The sequence below is a fragment of the Clinocottus analis genome, unplaced genomic scaffold (genome assembly GCF_023055335.1).
Source record: "Clinocottus analis isolate CAN_PGR_092001 unplaced genomic scaffold, fCliAna1.0.p SCAF_10, whole genome shotgun sequence".
Taxonomy (NCBI): Eukaryota; Metazoa; Chordata; class Actinopteri; order Perciformes; family Cottidae; genus Clinocottus; species Clinocottus analis.
In genome coordinates this window covers 9,941,551-9,963,938 of record NW_027175821.1, presented here as the reverse complement: position 1 = coordinate 9,963,938, position 22,388 = coordinate 9,941,551, and the positions used below count along the sequence as shown (strand labels likewise).

Below are 22,388 nucleotides of genomic sequence, written 5' to 3'. Positions count from 1 at the left end.
ACACACACACACACATCACATATATAAACATATATCCGCAGTTCCTAAATTTGATTCATCGTGAAATAATGATAATTATTAGTGATAGTATGATAACGCTTATTCATAAAATTGTGAAATTAAATTCAACGAGTATTTCTTTCATGTAAAGCCAGCGCAACGTCTTCATATGAAAACTGTTTCTCAGTGTTATTTCAGGACCATGGAGAGCAAAAGGACTGCATAACGGACTCTCCGTAAACACATACTCAATCATTTGACATCCCACTAATAAAGCTACAAATATTTGTATCAGTAACCACATGGCATATGTAATAGCTGATATGAATTGCATGAAGTCTCACAGACCAACTTACCAGAGTAGAAGTGTAAGAAACAGAGGATGGCTGCTGTCCATTCTGCAGATGTTCAGTTCCAGCGTCATCCACACTCACCAAACTTTGACTCATGGGTTGCACATACTTTATGTCACTCTTTCTGGAGTCAGTCGTCCTGCACACCTCGTAGTTGTACACGTGTTGGAGAGTCCCTGTCTCTGTCCCCAAAGTGTCTGAGTAACGTGGTGGATAATACGGAATCACAGGGAGATTGGAGTGATACTTGACACGAGACTGTCTCCACCTGTAGATCTTCATTGATATAATAACTACTAAACACGTGATGAAGAGGAAGGACACTACAGCCAAAGCCAGCACTAAGTAGAAAGTCAGGTTGTCATTGTACTCCTTGTCTTGTGTAAAGTCAGTGAACTCAGACAGCACTTCAGGGAAGCTGTCCGCCACCGCCACGTTAACAATGACTGTAGCTGAACGAGAGGGCTGCCCGTTGTCCTCCACGATAACAGTCAGTCTTTGTTTCACAGCATCTTTATCAGTGACTTGGCGGATAGTTCTTATTTCTCCATTCTGTAAGCCCACTTCAAACAGCGCCCTGTCTGTGGCTTTCTGCAGTTTATAGGAGAGCCAGGCATTCTGTCCAGAGTCCACATCCACAGCCACCACTTTAGTGACCAGATAGCCCAAATCTGCTGAACGAGGCACCAGTTCAGCCACCAGAGAGCCACCAGTCTGGACTGGGTACAGCACCTGAGGAGGGTTGTCGTTCTGGTCCTGGACACGTACGATAATACTCGTGTTACTATTTAGAGGTGGAGATCCTCCATCCTGCGCTCGGACTTGTATTTTGTACTCTTTGACCTGTTCAAAGTCAAGTGAACGCAAAGATTGAATGACTCCACTTTCAGTGTTAATGGAGAAATATGTGGCTACTGGATTTCCATTAACTTCTCCGTCAATAAGAAAATATGATACCCGTGCATTCTGACCCTGATCTGGATCAGTGGCGTGGATCTGTAAAAGAGCTACACCAGGCGAATTGTTTTCCATTACCTGCGTGTTGTAAACACTTTGGCTGAAAGTTGGTGCGTTGTCATTAATATCAGTGACATCTAACACGACAGTCTTTCTGCTTGATAATAAAGGGAAGCCCTCATCTGTGGCAGTGAGAGTGATATTGTACTTGGAAAGCTTTTCTCGGTCAAGGATTTGCTCCGTGACCAATGTGTAATAGTTTCGGAGAGACGATTTAATTTTGAACGGGAGGTTTTCATCAATATGTAAATTAACCTGGCCATTTTTAGCAGAATCTTTATCTTGCACACTAATTAACGCCACAACCGTGCCAGGGAGGGAATCCTCTGATATTTTACCCGAAAACGAAGCCATTGTGATTATTGGACTGTTATCATTTACATCTGCTATTTCGATTATTAATTTACTGGCGCCCACTACACCCCATGGGTCTTTGGCTTGAAGGTTTATTTCATAATTTGGAGACACTTCATAATCGATGTCGCCGGTCAGTTTAACCTCTCCCGTGTAAGAATTGATTTCGAAAGGACAGGACACATCCTGCTCTAAGTGAGTGAAATAATATGTAACGTTGCCATTGTAGCCTTGGTCCGCATCTACAGCACTGACTTTAGCAATACGTGTGCCTCGCAAAACATTTTCCAAGACAGATACTTTGTATACGGACTGCGTAAAAACAGGTGCGTTGTCGTTTGCGTCCAGAACAGCTATATGTATCTTTACTGTGCCAGACCTCTGTGGTTCCCCGCCATCTACAGCCGTTAAAATAAGCGCAAGCTCGCTTTGCTTCTCGCGGTCCAAACCAGTCTGAAGCAACATTTCAGCATATTTACTCCCATCTGTGCGAGTGTGTTGTTTGAGGACAAAATGACGATTTTCCTTTAAAGAGTAACTTTGCAGCGAGTTTATTCCTACGTCCGGATCAGCTGCGCTTTCAAGCAGGAATACTGTGCCGGTGGGCGTTGATTCGCTTATTTCCAAATTGATCTCCTTTTTAGGAAAAGACGGAGCATGATCGTTTACATCTTGTATTTCGATGGTTATGGAAAACAATTCAAGTGGATCTTCGAGGACAATTTCTAGACTAAAGCTACACGGTGATTTCTTGGCGCATAATTTTTCTCTATCAATTCTTTCATTGACGACAATGTGCCCTTTGTTCTGGTTCAGCGCGACATATTGGTTATCATCGTCTATAACAAGTCGAGCCCGACCAGAAACCAACCTTTTTACATCCAAGCCCAGGTCTTTTGCAACGTCTCCGACAAACAGTCCTTTTCTCATCTCCTCTGGTATAGAATAACGAATTTGTCCGCTAACCGCAGCAACGAGGCAGAACAGCAAAATGGAGACTTTCCAATCCGATGAGACGCTTTTGCACTTCAGAGTATCCATGTCTTCTCATTAAAATCAGCTCCAAAATGAAACAGTTATCTGTATAAGGAGAGAGGCTTCGTATCTCGATTACACAACCAACTGTAACTCTGTGTCCCTCAAATCCAGACAATGACAACATCCACAACGTAACCTTAAGGAATACACAACTATCGCCCATTCCTCTCGAAGACGGGCGGTGACTTATGATATATCTGACGTTAGACGAATCAAAGTCTGCTTAGGCAACAGCACCACCAACAGTGACTAAGCGAAACAACATCATCGTGTATGGACCCGACCTACATCATTTGCAATAAAAGGCATGCACAACATCCAAAATAATAAGATACAAGAGCTTAAAATAATGTCTAAAATGCCACACTTGGTGTTTTCTTAGTTTCAGATTGGACAGAGAACTGTCCACTGTCGCTTTAATACATGAGGTGACTAAAAATGCAAGTTAGTTAGCCTGAATACTCTGTATTGTGTTTGGATGTGGTTGAGTTATCATACAAAGACAGACAGACAGATAGATATACAGATAGATAAAATAATAGATAACATTGTCTCCCTTGATGCAATCAGACTGTGACCTACATTTGAGCAATCGATCCCCATCTAGTGTTACGCTCAACCCCAACATAAACCAATGCTGACACATATCACAGCAGTATATTTATTCTCCATGCAGCTATGACATAATGTTCACACAGCAAGGAATGCCTATTTATTTTTAGTAGGTCACAATAATGCCTGTTAAAATACCATATTACTGCCGCAGAAAATAACATTCTGCACATCATGATATTTCATTATTCAGGCAATAACTGAACATCAGGATGATTAATATGCATAGTGCAATACCTCTAGTGGAATCACACAGCACACAACAATAAGAGCAACGCAGCTGCCTGTGCTTCAAAATTGGAGCCTAAAATCACAGTCTTATGATTGACTTTCAAAGCAACATTTGAAAGATGTGTGCATTATGTATAGTGTTAGTTAAATACAGTCTGAGTACAGAAGAAAAGATGCAAAGGAGAGAGTAAAGAAAAGACATGCATGGGAAATTACTTTCATTGTGGGAAAGATGTGATTGACTGAGTTTGAGTGTGGTGTTGATAAAGATGTAATACCAACATTGCATAGATCTGTTTGAGATTTAAAGAATAAGGAAAATGAAAATCATCTTACCTGCTGGGAATTTGACGTTTAATTCAACAAGTGCACCAAAAAAGAAAGGAGAACAAAGATAAGAGTCAGTGTGAGTCATCAAAAAGAAAGCCAATCCTGTCATGATTTAATTCAGCATTGTACACACATCAACAGTGAAATATTTACTCAACAGTTTGATCTTTTGATGTATAAAAGTTCATCAATTGCACAAAGCTGTCTCATTCTAGACATGGTAAAACAACTTGCTCCTGGTGAATAATAATAAGCTGTCAACAAAGATAAGAGCTTAAACCTGTTCCGTTCTGTTCTGACTTACACAATATTGTCAGGAAACCAAAAATAGAGCCCTGTTCTTCCTTTTTAAATTGAGTCTGTAGAAGACTTTGACTGTGAATTGGCAGCAGGTACCTTAGATGTGTTTAAATGCTGCCAAAGAAAGAAAGCTCTCACCTCTTATTTCACCTGGAGTTGTATATTGCTCTATTTGGGGGCATTTACAATACATTACACTATGTTTCCAATCAAAGTAAAATGCACTTAACTACTTAAGTGAAATATTGAGGAGAAACAATGACCTATAATAAACTTATAAACAAATATAGATAAATGCAGCAGGAATCTCTAGAAAAAAAATCCAACTCCTGGAATTACATATAAAATGTTTCGGCAGTTTTCTAACATTTCATCCCTACTCTGCACAATATTGAAACAAAAAATAACTCCTTGAAAAGTGACATACTCTTCTATCATTCTCTAACTGTGTCAAGCACAAAGCTTCAAACAGTGATCCGGTAACCCAGATAGCAATGCTCACAAATTTAGCATTGCATGTTTTTCCACCTCCTTCTATGACTGAAATTAGGAGCACAAATGAGCCTCCAGCTGTAACAGGATTCAGCAACACACATGAATCCATATGGGAATTATTTTGATGACAAAATCTCTCTGCTTCATAACCATGGCACAGTCAGTAGGCAGATACACACACACACACACACACACACACACACACACACACACACACACACACACACACACACACACACACCATGTATATGTTCTGTACGACTCAAACCCATTGTTTGAGTATAGATCCACTTATAACTTTCAAGATTCATACATATACAAGCATTTTGTTTTAGAGTGCTTTTGACATGAAGTGTTTTTTTTTAAGTACTGTTTTATCTTCAGATTGATGTCTGAAACCTGAATGTGTCTTAATGCTAAAGCGCTTTGGAAATGTATAATTGACATTTAATCTGAAAACATATAATTTAAAAGAACCAAATAAACCAAATATTCACTATTACTTTGTTATGTTGTATTATTAGCAGTAGTAGCGTTAATGTGTTCGAGAGTTAAGAGCATGTTTTACAAAAAAAATACATGCATTTGAGTCTTCGTTAGTCTGAAAGTGTTTATTTTATTTTTTAACTTGAGTTGCTTTGTATTGTTGTTGTCATGGCCATTAGTTTTGGTTTGGACTTCATTTGCATCCTTTTCATGTTCTTTGCTAAAGGTCATGAGCAAATAGTGAAGTAAGACACAATCTTCTCTTCAAGTTTATTTTTCATCACGATACACTCATGGTCTGTTCATATATTCTTCAATTCAAAGCATATAGTGCAAAGGTTGTATTATGTCTCAGTCACATGATAAATCATGTATCATTTTGTGAACACATAACATGGCATTCTCAACTTGGCTGCAGTGTACTCAAAGTCAAAACATGGACAATGAACAAAGGTGTGAAGTCTGTTCTACACAATAAACATGAACAAAGACAAAGCTAACTACAGTTACTCGACTGTATTGTTCTCATAAATTCAGAAGATGTAGTGATAAATAGAGTAGTCAGAAAGGTATACCATGCATTCAACCATATATATATATATATATATATATATATATATATATATATATATATATATATATATATATATCTATATATAGATAGATAGATAGATAGATAGATAGATAGATAGATAGATAGATAGATAGAAAGAGAGAAAAGACTACTAGAATAATTAGAAGAGGCAAGTAAACAAAACAGGCATGACGAAAGGTCACAACAAGTAAACTGTTGTCTGTTGAAAACTTTTTTCAGAAGATAAATACAACATTAAAAAAACGGATGTAAATAGGGGAACTAATTCATTTGTTGTAATATGATTCTATTTTCGAAAATATTTAATAATACAGACTATTTACACCAGGGTTAAGGTTACCGTCGATAGTCAGGTGATTAGGGAGGAGGTTGGGGTTATTAGCAAAACTCCAAGAACATTACAAAACATATCAAACAAGGCATTGACAGCATATTCACGCACAAATACAAAAAGTGGCAGGCAAAGGGTCGAAATGTAATTCAGCGCACTGGGATTATTTTACACCTTCCTAGACATATTGCTATTGCCGACTCTCATTGGACTACGTAACAAGGATGCGGTGCACCTGCCCTCACCTTCAGACTAGCTCGGTCACTCGCCTGCCTTAGTGTGTTTTTTTGATAAGCTGCGCTTCTCTGCTTCAGTGTGTCAGTGTCTGTGCTTGAACCAAAACGAAAATCGCCTCTCCAAGACCCCGTGGTCAAGAAGGAATCATACCGCTCATCTTTTAGCAGGGTCCCACAATGGCTTAAATCCGTGAAAGGGGGGAGGTAAGTTGTGGGAAAAACGGGGAGACTATCGGTGGTTGACCGGTAAACATAACTACGCCTGCAAAGCTTAAAATAACACACTCCACAGATTAAGATGATTAAAAGACAGGAAACGGTTGCAAGAGCGATAATCAAATACAGTGTTAAGTTAGCGGTGTCCTGTGACTCATCTGCAAACTCAAAGAGTTCGTTTAAAACAGGCAGCCCATCGCCAATCATTACGTGCACAGTAGCGGTGGCGGAGAGAGATGCATGCCCATTATCCGTTATTGACACGACAACAGTTTGTTTCGATTCATCGTCCTCCGTAAATACTCGAACAGTTCGGATTTCTCCTGTATGCAGACCGACCACAAACAAGTTAGGCTGCGTTGCTTTGATTATCCTGTAGGAGAGCCAGGCGTTATGACCAGAGTCGGCGTCCACAGCAACCACCTTAGTGACCAGGTAACCTCTTGGCGCTTCAATTGGCACCATATCTTCAGCAATGAACCCGGTGGTTTGGACAGGATACAAGACAACAGGCGCATTGTCATTTTGGTCCATAATAAAAACGTTAACAGTACAGGTGGTGGAGAGTGGAGGGTCGCCTCCATCTCGAGCTGTCACCTGGATCTGAAAGTGTACTGACTGTTCGTAATCGAAGAGGCGTGATGTGAAGAGCTCGCCAGTGTCTGAGTTGATGGTGAGGAAGGAGGACACTTCTGACTTCGTGTCCTTTGATATTTCGTACCGTATTTTAGCATTAGATTCGTTGTCAATGTCCACCGCTTTTACTTTCATGACAAACGTGCCAACGGGTTGGTTTTCCAAAATGTTGGCATCACACTCGCTCTGCGTAAAGGTTGGAGGGTTATCATTTATATCATTGATCAAGATTGTTATAACTTTAACACTGGAGAGTGGGGGAGCGCCCGCGTCAGTGGCCGTGACTGTGATGTTATACTCTGATTGAAGTTCTCTGTCTAGTATTCCGTCAGTCACTAGCATGTAATAGTTTTTTACCTCAGATACTAATTTAAATGGAACATTGTCTGGGATTGTGCACGTGATGCGCCCACTGCTTCCAGTGTCCAAGTCATACACATTCATTAGAGCAACCATAGTTTCTGGTTTAGAGTCTTCCGCCACGTTAGCAGAGGCTGACTTTACTTCTATCATTGGTTTGTTGTCATTTACGTCAATGACGTCAATTATAAGTTTACAGTGAGACGCCTGGCCACCCCCATCTTTAGCCTGAACATCCAGCTCGTGCGTGCCAGCCTCTTCATAGTCAATGACACCTGCCAGGCGAACTTCTCCGCTCAGAGGGTTAATTTCAATAACTCCTCCCATCTTGTCTGACAGGTGACTGAAAGAGTACGTTATCTCTCCATAAACACCTTCATCTGAGTCCGTGGCATTCAGCGTTGCAATGACAGTCCCTATGGCAGAGTTCTCAAACACAGATGCTTTGTAAACCCGTTGGCTAAAAACTGGGACATTGTCATTGGCATCCAAAACACGGATATGAATAGACGCAGTTCCTGATCTGACTGGATTTCCCCCGTCGATTCCATTGATTTGCAGTACATGTTCAGCTTGTGCCTCCCGGTCCAACGCCTTTTTAAGAACTAGTTCTGGATAAGCATTGCCGTTTATTTGGGTACTCATTTCCAGTGCAAAATGATTATTCTGGCTCAGTTTATATTCACGGACTGAGTTGGTTCCCAGATCGGGGTCATGCGCGCTCTCCAGCGGAAAGCGCCTCCCAAGAACAGTGGATTCGACTAAATCTAGTTGTATCTCCCCTGCAGCGAACACTGGGCTGTTGTCATTTATATCTGCAATATCCAAAACTATGCTGTAAGCTTGAAGGGGATCTTCAAGTAGGAGCTGGTACTGCAGGATGCAGACACTGGCTTGCACGCACAGCTCCTCTCGGTCTATCCGTTGGCTGATCAAAAGATTCCCTGACGCAGTGTCCAGTTCACACAGCTGGCTAGTTCCTTCTGCAACAACTCGGGCTCGACGAGCGTCAAGCTCCGTCACTTTCAGCGCCAGATCCCGCGCAACATTCCCGATAACCGACCCCCGTAGCATCTCCTCTGGAAGGATGTAACGGACTTCTCCAAACGAAACACCGAAAAGGAGGCAAAGCCATAAAAAATGCAGCCACGGTTTAAAGTTTAATCGCGGATCCATTATTAAACATGCTTTCAGAAAAATATGTATTGTCGACATTATAGCTAAATTCTAAACATATACATCCAAATATCGAACTGAAAATGCTGCTGTAATCCAACGGTTGTCTGCTTCTCTCGCTGAGTTAATCATGCTCTATTAGGGAAGCTGTCTGCTCGGATTGCTCTCTCTCTGTCCCCATTTCACTGCTGCGCGCGCTCTCGCTCTCTCCCCACCGTCTCTCTCTCTCTCTCTCTCTCTCTCTCTCTCTCTCTCTCTCTCTCTCTCTCTCTCCTCTCTCTCTCTCTCTCTCTCTCTCTCTCTCTCTCTCTCTCTCTCTCTCTCACATTCCCAGTCTCTCTCTTCTCCCTCCCTCATCCACACCCACACATACAAAAACAACATGCATACACAGCCTTCGGCTCTAACCCAATACTCCAGTTACACTGACACAGATGATGTGAGACACGCTATAGCAGCCATGAATCAGACATTATAAAAGAGCATCACTATGAGACCGAGAACATTATTAGGACAGTGTTCCATATGCAATGAACATCACCTTGTATTTTAACCAAATAGGAAATCGTGATCTTAATAATATGAACAAACATGGCAACATGGAATATAAAGGAAAAGTAACAACTGAAAAAAAACAATTTTACAGCTCTACAAATTCAATAAAGTAGAAGAAGATGGTTGTAAACTCATGTTTGTTGCTGGTTTTCTCAGTAATGTGTGTATTGTATCCCAGTGACACAATTATTCGATACTGCTCTAATACATTACATTACAATCAATGCGCGAGAGCCAAAAGCACAAAACACTGACCGACACACAAAAACAGTTCCAAAGATTAACACAATAAACAATAATATGTTGGTCATTGAAACATTACAGTTTCTGTGACCTGCAAACTATCAGGAGATTAGGTCGACTTGTGTCGCTAAATACGTTTAGCTGTTGAGTCTGTAGAACATATAATTGGAACTAAATGCCGAGCGTTCAGAATTTAGAAATATCCCGACATGAGAGAGGAAAACAACATTATCAAACCTCTCACATCACCTTTATTCAATTTCTTCCCTCATGTAGGGAACTCCTTCCACAAACCATCACCCTCGTTAAATGCCATGTGAAGTCTAAACTATTTATCTGTATCAACACTACATGTTGGTTACGTATAACATAGTGTACAACGTCACCTCATTAGCTGACTGTGTACTAATAATACAGTATTAATACATGAATGCATGTAAAAAAAGACAAACTCAGAATGAAGAAATACTGTGCGTGTGTGTGTGTGTGTGTGTGTGTGTGTGTGTGTGTGTGTGTGTGTGTGTGTGTGTGTGTGTGTGTGTGTGTGTGTGTGTGTGTGTAACACGATTCATGCGTCACCCATCTGGAACAGACTAAATTAAACATGTTCATACCTCAGGAGAACCATTGCAGTCCTCAAACACTTCAGCAAAGTCTGATGGGCTTTTCCTCAGAGTCTGGTCAGCAGGCAGTGTGTTGTCGTTGTAAGAACTCACGAACTTAAAGTCACTGGTTCTAGAACCTGTTGTCAGGTACGCGTCATAATTGTAGGTGCTGCGTAAAGTTCCTGTGCCGTCAACGTCTGCGTAATTAGGAGGGAGATACGCGCTGGGGATGGCAACTGCTCCATCAAACAACAGTCTGGGCTTTCTCCTGCGACAAAACCTCACACCGAGGATGATGATGATGAAGGTCAGGAAAAAGGTGGACACAGACACCAGCGCGATGATCAGATAAGAGGTCAGCTTGGAGTTCTTCTCGTCATAAGAAATATCCTTCAGTTCTGGCACCTCAGCCAAGTTATCAGAAATAAGTAAATACATGGAGCAGGTGGCGGAGAGAGAGGGCTGTCCGTTATCTTTCACTGACACGATGAGGTTCTGTTTCATGCTGTCAGACTCAGAAATGTCCCGCTGGGTCCTGATCTCTCCGCTGTGGAGACCAATAGTGAAAAGACCCGGATCAGTGGATTTGACTATATGAAAGGACAGCCAGGCGTTCTGTCCGGAGTCCGCGTCCACCGCGATCACTTTGGACACCAGAGAGCCTCCGTGTGCAGCTTTGGGGACCAGCTCGGTCATGAAGGAGTTGCCCTCCGGGGCGGGGTACAGTATCTGAGGAGAGTTGTCATTCACATCCGATACGAACACACTGACGGTCACGTTGCTGCTGAGCGGAGGAGAACCGTTGTCTCTGGCCATCACGTGCACTTTAAAACTCCTGAACTGTTCATAATCAAACGACCTCACAGCGTGGATCACCCCCGTGTCTCCGTTAACAGAGAGATAGGAGGACACCGGGGCACCGTTCACCTCACCAGGTAACAGAGAATAAATCACTGTACCGTTTTGTCTCCAGTCGGGGTCTCGAGCAGTAACGGAACATAAAGTGGAGCCAGGTTTGTTATTTTCAGTCACATAAGCGCTGTAGGACTGCTCCTCAAACACAGGTGGGTTGTCGTTGATGTCTGCTACAGACAACTGGACAGTTTTAGAGGAGGACAGAGGTGGAGAGCCCTCGTCAGTGGCAGTGATTGTAATGTTGTAATCAGACTCTAGTTCACGGTCCAGTTGTCCTGTGGTCACCAGAGAATAATAGTTTTTAATAGAAGGAACCAACTTAAAAGGGACGTTTTGCTGAATGGAGCAGCGGACCTGTCTGTTAGTCTCAGAGTCTCTATCCTGCACGTTGATGATGCCCACCTGTGTACCAGGTGGTGTATCCTCTGCTATGAGATTTGTTAAGAATTTCAAATTGACTACAGGTGCGTTGTCATTCACATCAGTGATAGAAAGTATTACTTTAGCATAAGATGACAACCCTAACCCATCTTTTGCTTTCACGCGTATTTCAAACGAAGTCGTAGTTTCATAGTCAACAATGCCAATTACTCGTATATCACCGGCTTTACGGTCAATACTAAATATCTTCTTCACATCGTCAGTAACATGTCCAAATTCATAAGTAATGTCACCATTGACTCCCTCGTCTGCATCAGTAGCACTCACTGTGACCACTACAGTATCTACAGGGGAGTTTTCAGGCAGACTGGCTTTATAAACGGCCTGGCTAAACACTGGTACGTTATCATTAGCATCCAGCACAGTGACGTGTATGACTACAGTACCTGATCTCTGAGGAGAGCCTCCATCTAAAGCTGTAAGGAGTAAATTGATCTCTCGTTGATTTTCACGATCAAGCTCTTTTTCAAGAACAAGCTCTATTGTGTTTCCATCTGCAGACAAAATAAAATTATCATTTTTTTTAATCCTGTACTGCTGGACTGCATTCTGTCCTACATCCGCATCGTGCGCCTCCTCGATCACAAAACGAGCTCCTTTATCTGCCGACTCTCGAATTTCTATATTGATCAAGTCTTCCTTAAATTGTGGAGAATTGTCATTAATATCTTGAATGTGTAGATTAATCCGATGAAGCTCGAGAGGATTCTCCAGCACCAGCTCGTGTTTTAGGATGCAGGAAGCCTTTTCTCCACAAAGCCCCTCTCGGTCAAGCCTCTCCGCTACAATCAACTCTCCGTTATTCAGGTTGATGTCACAATAACGTGTATCAGTCCCGTCGGTGTCAATGCGGGCTCTCCTGTTGGAGAAGGCGGCCCTGTCGAGCCCCAGATCCTTGGCCACATTTCCAATAACTGATCCACGTTTCGTCTCCTCTGGAAAAGAATAGCTCATGTCTCCATATGCGACATGCAGGAAAAACAGAAGGAAATAGAAACCGCACGTTGGAAACCAGATGATTTTTGAATGCATCATCGTCGATTGGTTCCTAACAGGTTGTAGAATAATGCGAACAATACCACCCAACCGCACAACGCTACAAGCAACAGCGAGTCCAGGTCGATCGTCCTTATTTTGACACAGGAGCACAACAATGTTCATCCACACTAAAGGATAGAGGAATTCAAACACCTCAAGGCTGGTGGAGAGCGCCACCGTGAGTCAAGTTTGACAAAAACACTCGTGAAAATTAATAAAAGTGAACACTTCAAATTGGATAAATCCTGCTTATTATGTATGTTTATAGGTGTATGAAACGAACACTACAACTACTATGATAAAAAAAGCAATCTTTGAAACTACAGTTATCCTTGATATTCAAACGAGGAAAGAATAGGATTAAAAAAGGAATCAGTTGGCTGAAATATTTTTTTAAGTTATGTTGTGTGTACAATGAAGCACACCTCTGGAGAATTAACACAAGTATACGTTTATTTATTTACGTTCAGCTTAAATCATCAAACACATAAATGTATTTAAATGTGTGGTATTATCATCATATTTTCCTATATTTGGAATTCCTAAATATAACCAAATAACCATTTGGTTATATGGAAAAAGGTAAACAAAGTTTCTGAAAAGACAGCAGCTGTTCAGCACCAAGGACAGAGACATTAGTTGAAAACAGTGGGCATAGCAAGAAGCACTCACGACACAGAGACACCCTGTGTGTGTGTGTGTGTGTGTGTGTGTGTGTGTGTGTGTGTGTGTGTGTGTGTGTGTGTGTGTGTGTGTGTGTGTGTGTGTGTATGTGTGACTAAGTGAGAGAGTTGTAATTGGCTTTGGTTTCAGAAAACCTTACCAGCAGTTAACAATGGATTTAATCAGCCTTTTCTCTTTTTTGAAAAAAAAAATTGAATAAAACCTCCCTCTCGCAACAAGTACACCACCAAGAAAGAAGTCAATGCATTTGATCAAGAACTTCTGATGGAAAATAATGAGTGTTAAAACAACAAGACATGGCAGCATACCAAAGACAAAATTCAAGACCAATCACTTCAAACACAAACACTCAGAAAAAACAATCAGGCAGCTGTGATTAAATTCCATTAGTTGGGTAACCTGGAAGAAAACGTCCCTCATTCTGTCAACATGACCTGTGTAAACTGCCTGTAGGACATCTGTATGTTATTGAACAACATAAGCTGAGAAAAATACACAAAACCCAGCCTCAATAACAACAAACAACACAGACAGATGTGATTCATGTTATGAATTCAATAACGGTTATTCATTCAGAGCATATCATGAAATACACAGAAATGTCCAGAGAAAGACACTGCACTGCAACATGACAAATTGTGATAACAAGTGAAAAACTTGTATTTTTCTATCTCTACATTTGTATCATTATTATTAACTGTATTTCACAATGACAGTGGTCGGACCAAAAATCAATCCACCATAACTAAACTCAACTTATAGGAAGCCCAAAACAACACTTTGTAAAATTGAGTAAACTGGATTCAAATGGAATGAGCTACAAACTACAGCTGTTGCCTTCCAACAGAAAAAGCAACACAAGAGTAGCATGTTAAAGGGCTTTCAGTCAGCAGCTTTTAAGGTAAATGCATCTATGCCTGCTATAATTACAACATTACTTCCCTGGCCGTAAGAATAAGACCAATTTGCACATTTACGTGTATGGGAGACACAACTGTCCAAAGAAAGGTGCAAATGAGGTCAAAGCAAAACAACAGTATCATGAAGACACCACCAACACAAAATCTCACAAAGCTCTGTGTGAGATTTGCACAGAAGAACATCAGATGTTAATTTTAGCAATAACTAAAACATATTTTGAATCAAGAACAGCGTGCACTAATATTTTTAACTACTTGTGAAATATTGAAGAGCACACTTTTGAAACAGCACAATAATAATCTTCTTAAAAGGATAATATGAAAATGTCAAATGAGCGATACACTTATTTTATGGTGAACAAACAAAAAACAACACAGCTACAGTTACCTCAAAGCAACAGCCAAGTGAAAGAAAAGATAACAGATCTGGGTGGATTTAGAAAGAAGAATATCTGACTAAATAACTGTAAGACAAATATAAAGTAAGTAGTTAAAGAATGTATGGAACAAGACTGAAACCAAATATGTTCAGGTGGAAACAAATGTTCAACAGCAGCTGAAAGGAAAGGTATACAAAGAGGACAATGACGCACAAAAAATATGACAGCAGTGACATTTTTTTTTGAATATCAAACTAAAGTTTTAAATATTCAGAAAGTATATATATATATATATATATATATATATATATATATATATATAAATTCCTTAAAAAAATGACGATGTCAAAATGAGTTTGATTTGATTGTTTTTTAAAACAAAATATGAGATATTCATACCTCAAGACACTCTTCCATTTCACCAAACACCTCAGCAAAGTCTGATGGACTTTTCCTCAGAGTCTGGTCAGCAGGCAGTGTGTTGTCGTTGTAAGAACTCACGAACTTAAAGTCACTGGTTCTAGAACCTGTTGTCAGGTACGCGTCATAATTGTAGGTGCTGCGTAAAGTTCCGGTGCCGTCAACGTCTGCGTAATTAGGAGGGAGATACGCGCTGGGGATGGCAACTGCTCCATCAAACAACAGTCTGGGCTTTCTCCTGCGACAGAACCTCACACCGAGGATGATGATGATGAAGGTCAGGAAAAAGGTGGACACAGACACCAGCGCGATGATCAGATAAGAGGTCAGCTTGGAGTTCTTCTCGTCATAAGAAATATCCTTCAGTTCTGGCACCTCAGCCAAGTTATCAGAAATAAGTAAATACATGGAGCAGGTGGCGGAGAGAGAGGGCTGTCCGTTATCTTTCACTGACACGATGAGGTTCTGTTTCATGCTGTCAGACTCAGAAATGTCCCGCTGGGTCCTGATCTCTCCGCTGTGGAGACCAATAGTGAAAAGACCCGGATCAGTGGATTTGACTATATGAAAGGACAGCCAGGCGTTCTGTCCGGAGTCCGCGTCCACCGCGATCACTTTGGACACCAGAGAGCCTCCGTGTGCAGCTTTGGGGACCAGCTCGGTCATGAAGGAGTTGCCCTCCGGGGCGGGGTACAGTATCTGAGGAGAGTTGTCATTCACATCCGATACGAACACACTGACGGTCACGTTGCTGCTGAGCGGAGGAGAACCGTTGTCTCTGGCCATCACGTGCACTTTAAAACTCCTGAACTGTTCATAATCAAACGACCTCACAGCGTGGATCACCCCCGTGTCTCCGTTAACAGAGAGATAGGAGGACACCGGGGCACCGTTCACCTCACCAGGTAACAGAGAATAAATCACTGTACCGTTTTGTCTCCAGTCGGGGTCTCGAGCAGTGACGGAACATAAAGTGGAGCCAGGTTTGTTATTTTCAGTCACATAAGCGCTGTAGGACTGCTCCTCAAACACAGGTGGGTTGTCGTTGATGTCTGCTACAGACAACTGGACAGTTTTAGAGGAGGACAGAGGTGGAGAGCCCTCGTCAGTGGCAGTGATTGTAATGTTGTAATCAGACTCTAGTTCACGGTCCAGTTGTCCTGTGGTCACCAGAGAATAATAGTTTTTAATAGAAGGAACCAACTTAAAAGGGACGTTTTGCTGAATGGAGCAGCGGACCTGTCTGTTAGTCTCAGAGTCTCTATCCTGCACGTTGATGATGCCCACCTGTGTACCAGGTGGTGTATCCTCTGCTATGAGATTTGTTAAGAATTTCAAATTGACTACAGGTGCGTTGTCATTCACATCAGTGATAGAAATTATTACTTTAGCATAAGATGACAACCCTAACCCATCTTTTGCTTTTACGCGTATTTCAAACGAAGTCGTAGTTTCATAGTCAACAATGCCAATTACTCGTATATCACCGGCTTTACGGTCAATACTAAATATCTTCTTCACATCGTCAGTAACATGTCCAAATTCATAAGTAATGTCACCATTGACTCCCTCGTCTGCATCAGTAGCACTCACTGTGACCACTACAGTATCTACAGGGGAGTTTTCAGGCAGACTGGCTTTATAAACGGCCTGGCTAAACACTGGTACGTTATCATTAGCATCCAGCACAGTGACGTGTATGACGACAGTACCTGATCTCTGAGGAGAGCCTCCATCTAAAGCTGTAAGGAGTAAATTGAGCTCTTGTTGTTTTTCACGATCGAGCTCTTTTTCAAGAACAAGCTCTATTGTGTTTCCATCTGCAGACAAAATGAAATTATCATTTTTTTTAATCCTGTACTGCTGGACTGCATTCTGTCCTACATCCGCATCGTGCGCCTCCTCGATCACAAAACGAGCTCCTTTAACTGCCGACTCCTGAATTTCTATATTGATCAAGTCTTCCTTAAATTGGGGAGAATTGTCATTAATATCTTGAATGTGTAGATTAATCCGATGAAGCTCGAGAGGATTCTCCAGCACCAGCTCGTGTTCTAGGATGCAGGAAGCCTTTTCTCCACAAAGCCCCTCTCGGTCAAGCCTCTCCGCGACAACCAACTCTCCGTTATTCAGGTTGATGTCACAATAACGTGTATCAGTCCCGTCGGTGTCAATGCGGGCTCTCCTGTTGGAGAACGCGGCCCTGTCGAGCCCCAGATCCTTGGCCACATTTCCAATAACTGATCCACGTTTCGTCTCCTCTGGAAAAGAATAGCTCATGTCTCCATATGCGACATGCAGGAAAAGCCAGAGGAAATAGAAACTGCACGCTAACACGTTCAACTCCATCGTCAAAGATGAGTTCCTCAGACGTTCAGGAATCCAAGCAACAAACACAGTTCAGCCACGAAACAGCAATTCAGAGTGATTGTGCCTCTAGTATCGAGCACACGATAGAGGAACGTCTGTCCACAAAGACAGAGGAAACCATTTTAAGGCTGGTGTATAGCGACACCGTGAGTTGAGTTCAACAATAACACGTGTTTAAACATATAAGAGTGAAAAATAACAATATTAATTAATGAATAGATCCAGTAGAAAACGGGGCAGTCCTTGAGCCAACTTACTATGTCATATTATCAGCTTTGACTAACGTTGACAAAAGTTTCATTTTCCAGGTTCTAGAAACAGAAAGAGACATCTATAATGTATCTAAACAGAACATATGTTTATATTGGGACTGAGAAACCAAGATAACAACTGTATATTATGTCAAGGAACTGGAAACAATAAAGAGAAAAACCAATCCAGAACTTCAGGAAAGATGGTTTGAGAAAACACTCAACTATCATTGTTTACGAAGTTATATGACACTGCCAATCTATAATATAGTTATAAAATATATAAACATACTTCCCCTAACTAGAATAAATGGAAATACATCTCAACCAAACACCTGCCGTGAATATAGTTCTTCTCAGAGATCACATTTAAAAAATAAAAATAAATCACCTTTAAAAACACAAAGTTAAATAAATTGAACAGGCAGAGAGAAATAGAGAGTAGTCGGTTATGTTTCGTTGTCATTAAAAAGCTTTGACATTGTTATTGTCCCTTGCTGTTGAAAAAAAAATCATTGCCAGTAAATGTTTTATTTCGCTAGGTCAACCAAGGTCTCATCTCAAGGGACTGAAACCATCACAGATCAGCGACTTATTTCGAAGTAAAGAAACTTTCAAATATGTTACCCAGATTATGAGTAGTCTAAAGAAATAAAACTCTGCAAGACAACTAATGACAACAGAATAGTCGAAGGGAGTCAAAAACTCAAAAAGGGATCGGGAAATTGCAATACAGGACCAAGGACAGAAACAAGCTGCAAGAGTCAATTCCCCCTCTAGTTGAAAACAATGGACAACTGAGATCACTGATGAACCAACAGAGACAAGTTGACTGTGTGTGTGTGTGTGTGTGTGTGTGTGTGTGTGTGTGTGTGTGTGTGTGTGTGTGTGTGTGTGTGCGTGACACGATTCATGTGTAATCCATCTGGATCAGACTACATTAAACGTGTTCATACCTCAGGAGAACCATTGCAGTCCTCAAACACTTCAGCAAAGTCTGACGGACTTTTCCTCAGAGTCTGGTCAGCAGGCAGTGTGTTGTCGTTGTAAGAACTCACGAACTTAAAGTCACTGGTTCTAGAACCTGTCGTCAGGTACGCGTCATAATTGTAGGTGCTGCGTAAAGTTCCTGTGCCGTCAACGTCTGCGTAATTAGGAGGGAGATACGCGCTGGGGATGGCAACTGCTCCATCAAACAACAGTCTGGGCTTTCTCCTGCGACAGAACCTCACACCGAGGATGATGATGATGAAGGTCAGGAAAAAGGTGGACACAGACACCAGCGCGATGATCAGATAAGAGGTCAGCTTGGAGTTCTTCTCGTCATAAGAAATATCCTTCAGTTCTGGCACCTCAGCCAAGTTATCAGAAATAAGTAAATACATGGAGCAGGTGGCGGAGAGAGAGGGCTGTCCGTTATCTTTCACTGACACGATGAGGTTCTGTTTCATGCTGTCGGACTCAGAAATGTCCCGCTGGGTCCTGATCTCTCCGCTGTGGAGACCAATAGTGAAAAGACCCGGATCAGTGGATTTGACTATATGAAAGGACAGCCAGGCGTTCTGTCCGGAGTCCGCGTCCACCGCGATCACTTTGGACACCAGAGAGCCTCCGTGTGCAGCTTTGGGGACCAGCTCGGTCATGAAGGAGTTGCCCTCCGGGGCGGGGTACAGTATCTGAGGAGAGTTGTCATTCACATCCGATACGAACACACTGACGGTCACGTTGCTGCTGAGAGGAGGAGAACCGTTGTCTCTGGCCATCACGTGCACTTTAAAACTCCTGAACTGTTCATAATCAAACGACCTCACAGCGTGGATCACCCCCGTGTCTCCGTTAACAGAGAGATAGGAGGACACCGGGGCACCGTTCACCTCACCAGGTAACAGAGAATAAATCACTGTACCGTTTTGTCTCCAGTCGGGGTCTCGAGCAGTAACGGAACATAAAGTGGAGCCAGGTTTGTTATTTTCAGTCACATAAGCGCTGTAGGACTGCTCCTCAAACACAGGTGGGTTGTCGTTGATGTCTGCTACAGACAACTGAACAGTTTTAGAGGAGGACAGAGGTGGAGAGCCCTCGTCAGTGGCAGTGATTGTAATGTTGTAATCAGACTCTAGTTCACGGTCCAGTTGTCCTGTGGTCACCAGAGAATAATAGTTTTTAATAGAAGGAACCAACTTAAAAGGGACGTTTTGCTGAATGGAGCAGCGGACCTGTCTGTTAGTCTCAGAGTCTCTATCCTGCACGTTGATGATGCCCACCTGTGTACCAGGTGGTGTATCCTCTGCTATGAGATTTGTTAAGGATTTCAAATTGACTACAGGTGCGTTGTCATTCACATCAGTGATAGAAATTATTACTTTAGCATAAGATGACAACCCTAACCCATCTTTTGCTTTTACGCGTATTTCAATTGAAGTCGCAGTTTCATAGTCAACAATGCCAATTACTCGTATATCACCGACTTTACGGTCAATACTAAATATCTTCTTCACATCGTCAGTAACATGTCCAAAGTCATAAGTAATGTCACCATTGACTCCCTCGTCTGCATCAGTAGCACTCACTGTGACCACTACAGTATCTACAGGGGAGTTTTCAGGCAGACTTGCTTTATAAACGGCCTGGCTAAACACTGGTACGTTATCATTAGCATCCAGCACAGTGACGTGTATGACGACAGTACCTGATCTCTGAGGAGAGCCTCCATCTAAAGCTGTAAGGAGTAAATTGATCTCTCGTTGTTTTTCACGATCGAGCTCTTTTTCAAGAACAAGCTCTATTGTGTTTCCATCTGCAGACAAAATGAAATTATCATTTTTTTTAATCCTGTACTGCTGGACTGCATTCTGTCCTACATCCGCATCGTGCGCCTCCTCGATCACAAAACGAGCTCCTTTATCTGCCGACTCCTGAATTTCTATATTGATCAAGTCTTCGTTAAATTGGGGAGAATTGTCATTAATATCTTGAATGTGTAGATTAATCCGATGAAGCTCGAGAGGATTCTCCAGCACCAGCTCGTGCTTTAGGATGCAGGAAGCCTTTTCTCCACAAAGCCCCTCTCGGTCAAGCCTCTCCGCGACAATCAACTCTCCGTTATTCAGGTTGATGTCACAATAACGTGTATCAGTCCCGTCGGTGTCAATGCGGGCTCTCCTGTTGGAGAACGCGGCCCTGTCGAGCCCCAGATCCTTGGCCACATTTCCAATAACTGATCCACGTTTCGTCTCCTCTGGAAAAGAATAGCTCATGTCTCCATATGCGACATGCAGGAAAAGCCAGAGGAAACAGAAACTGCACGCTAACACGTTCAACTCCATCGTCAAAGATGAGTTCCTCAGACGTTCAGGAATCCAAGCAACAAACACAGTTCAGCCACGAAACAGCAATTCAGAGTGATTGTGCCTCTAGTATCGAGCACACGATAGGGGAACGTCTGTCCACAAAGACAGAGGAAACCATTTTAAGGCTGGTGTATAGCGACACCGTGAGTTGAGTTCAACAATAACATTTTGTTTTAGATATGAGAGTAAAAAGAACACTATTAATTAATAAATAGATCCAGTAGAAATAGGGACCGTCCTTGAGCCCACCTGCTCTGTCATATTATCAGGTTTGACTAACGTTGACAAAAGTTTTATTTCCCTGGTTAGAGAACGAGAAAGAGACATCTATAATGTATATAAACAGAACATATGTTTATATTCGGACCAAGAAACCAAGATGACAATTGTATCTTATGTCAAGGAACTTGAAACAATTAAGAGAAAACCCAATCCAGAACATCAGGAAAGTTGGTTTGAGCAAACATTCAACTGTGCTATCATTGCTTACGACCAGTGGTGGAGGAAGTACTGAAGTTTAGTACTTAAGTAAAAGTACAAGTACCCAGGAAAATAAAAGTAAAACTATTACATCAAGAATCCTACTGAAGTGAAAGTAAAAAAAGTACTTACTTTTAAATTTACTTTAAGTATTAAAAGTAAAAGTACTCACACGATGGGTTGTCTCTCAATGTCTAAGGCTGTACCATTTTAATAAAGAATGCAGATATGTTTATACTTATGCCTCTACAGAAGTCACTACTAGTTATAGTTATAAGCAACAACATGTGTTTATTGGAAAGGTTTGTGTACTTTTTGTGCTTACCGATCTAAAATACTTTTCACACTCTATCTTACAATTCTACGCATGACAAGTGATCTACCAGGAATTATCTGCAAAGCTAGCAACTCCTTTTTTGACATAGACAGGAAAGGCATTGAAACCTCCATGAGTCATTCTTGGGGCCTTTGAAATCAAACATGTTTTTTAAATAGGGCCAAGGGCAGCTCATATCCGAAGGCTCAGAGAAGGCTGACTCTGGATCCATGTTGAAAAGTTCTTTTTTAGTCAGGCTGTCTGTCGAATGTTTCAGCAAATCAGGCAAGGCTACCACTAGTGCTGCTGCCAAATGCACACTCTGCTGTCATTGGAGCTGATGAAGCCACATGATTGGTTTGAACTTTCAAAACAGCAACGCAATCCATTTTTTTTTAATTTTTTTTTTTGTCGGCAACATTTTTGGCGAAACTAATAAAATGTAACAAATAACGACACATATTGTGTAAATGTAGTGGAGTAAAAGTATAAATAATAGCTGCAAAATGTAACGGAGTAAAAGTAAAAAGTACGCACTATTATTTTTACTTAAGTAAAGTACAGATACGTAAAAATGTACTTAAGTACAGTAACGAAGTAAAAATACATTGTTACATTTCACCACTGCTTACAACTAAGACGTTATATGTCACT

General features: G+C 41.6%; 4 protein-coding genes across 15 annotated transcripts in view; all 4 read right to left on the bottom strand.

Moving 5' to 3' along the window:
- LOC137791955 (protocadherin gamma-C5-like) overlaps positions 1–22,388 on the bottom strand; it is a 220,533-nt gene that overhangs the window by 151,062 nt on the left and 47,083 nt on the right. The window contains exon 1 of one of the 12 annotated variants that reach the window (XM_068587438.1): positions 14,947–17,398. The exons of 8 other annotated variants lie outside the window; for them this stretch is intronic. In XM_068587438.1, coding sequence (XP_068443539.1) covers positions 14,947–17,316 — 2,370 coding nt within the window. In that variant the 5' untranslated portion in view covers positions 17,317–17,398. Of the gene's footprint in view, positions 1–10,178; positions 12,620–14,946; positions 17,399–22,388 lie in introns of those variants that run through there. 3 more of the 12 variants (XM_068587358.1, XM_068587429.1, XM_068587339.1) reach the window with 3 other exon arrangements.
- LOC137793635 (protocadherin beta-15-like) lies at positions 249–2,765 on the bottom strand. The gene has a single exon (XM_068589908.1). It carries the CDS (start codon positions 2,763–2,765, stop codon positions 249–251), a length of 2,517 nt encoding a protein of 838 aa, XP_068446009.1.
- On the bottom strand, positions 5,918–9,002 carry LOC137792053 (protocadherin gamma-A4). Its single transcript, XM_068587461.1, has one exon. It carries the CDS (start codon positions 8,803–8,805, stop codon positions 6,346–6,348), a length of 2,460 nt encoding a protein of 819 aa, XP_068443562.1. The 5' UTR covers positions 8,806–9,002; the 3' UTR covers positions 5,918–6,345.
- LOC137793627 (protocadherin gamma-A11-like) lies at positions 18,539–21,007 on the bottom strand. The gene has a single exon (XM_068589896.1). The coding sequence runs from the start codon at positions 20,912–20,914 to the stop codon at positions 18,539–18,541; it is 2,376 nt and encodes a 791-aa protein (XP_068445997.1). The 5' UTR covers positions 20,915–21,007.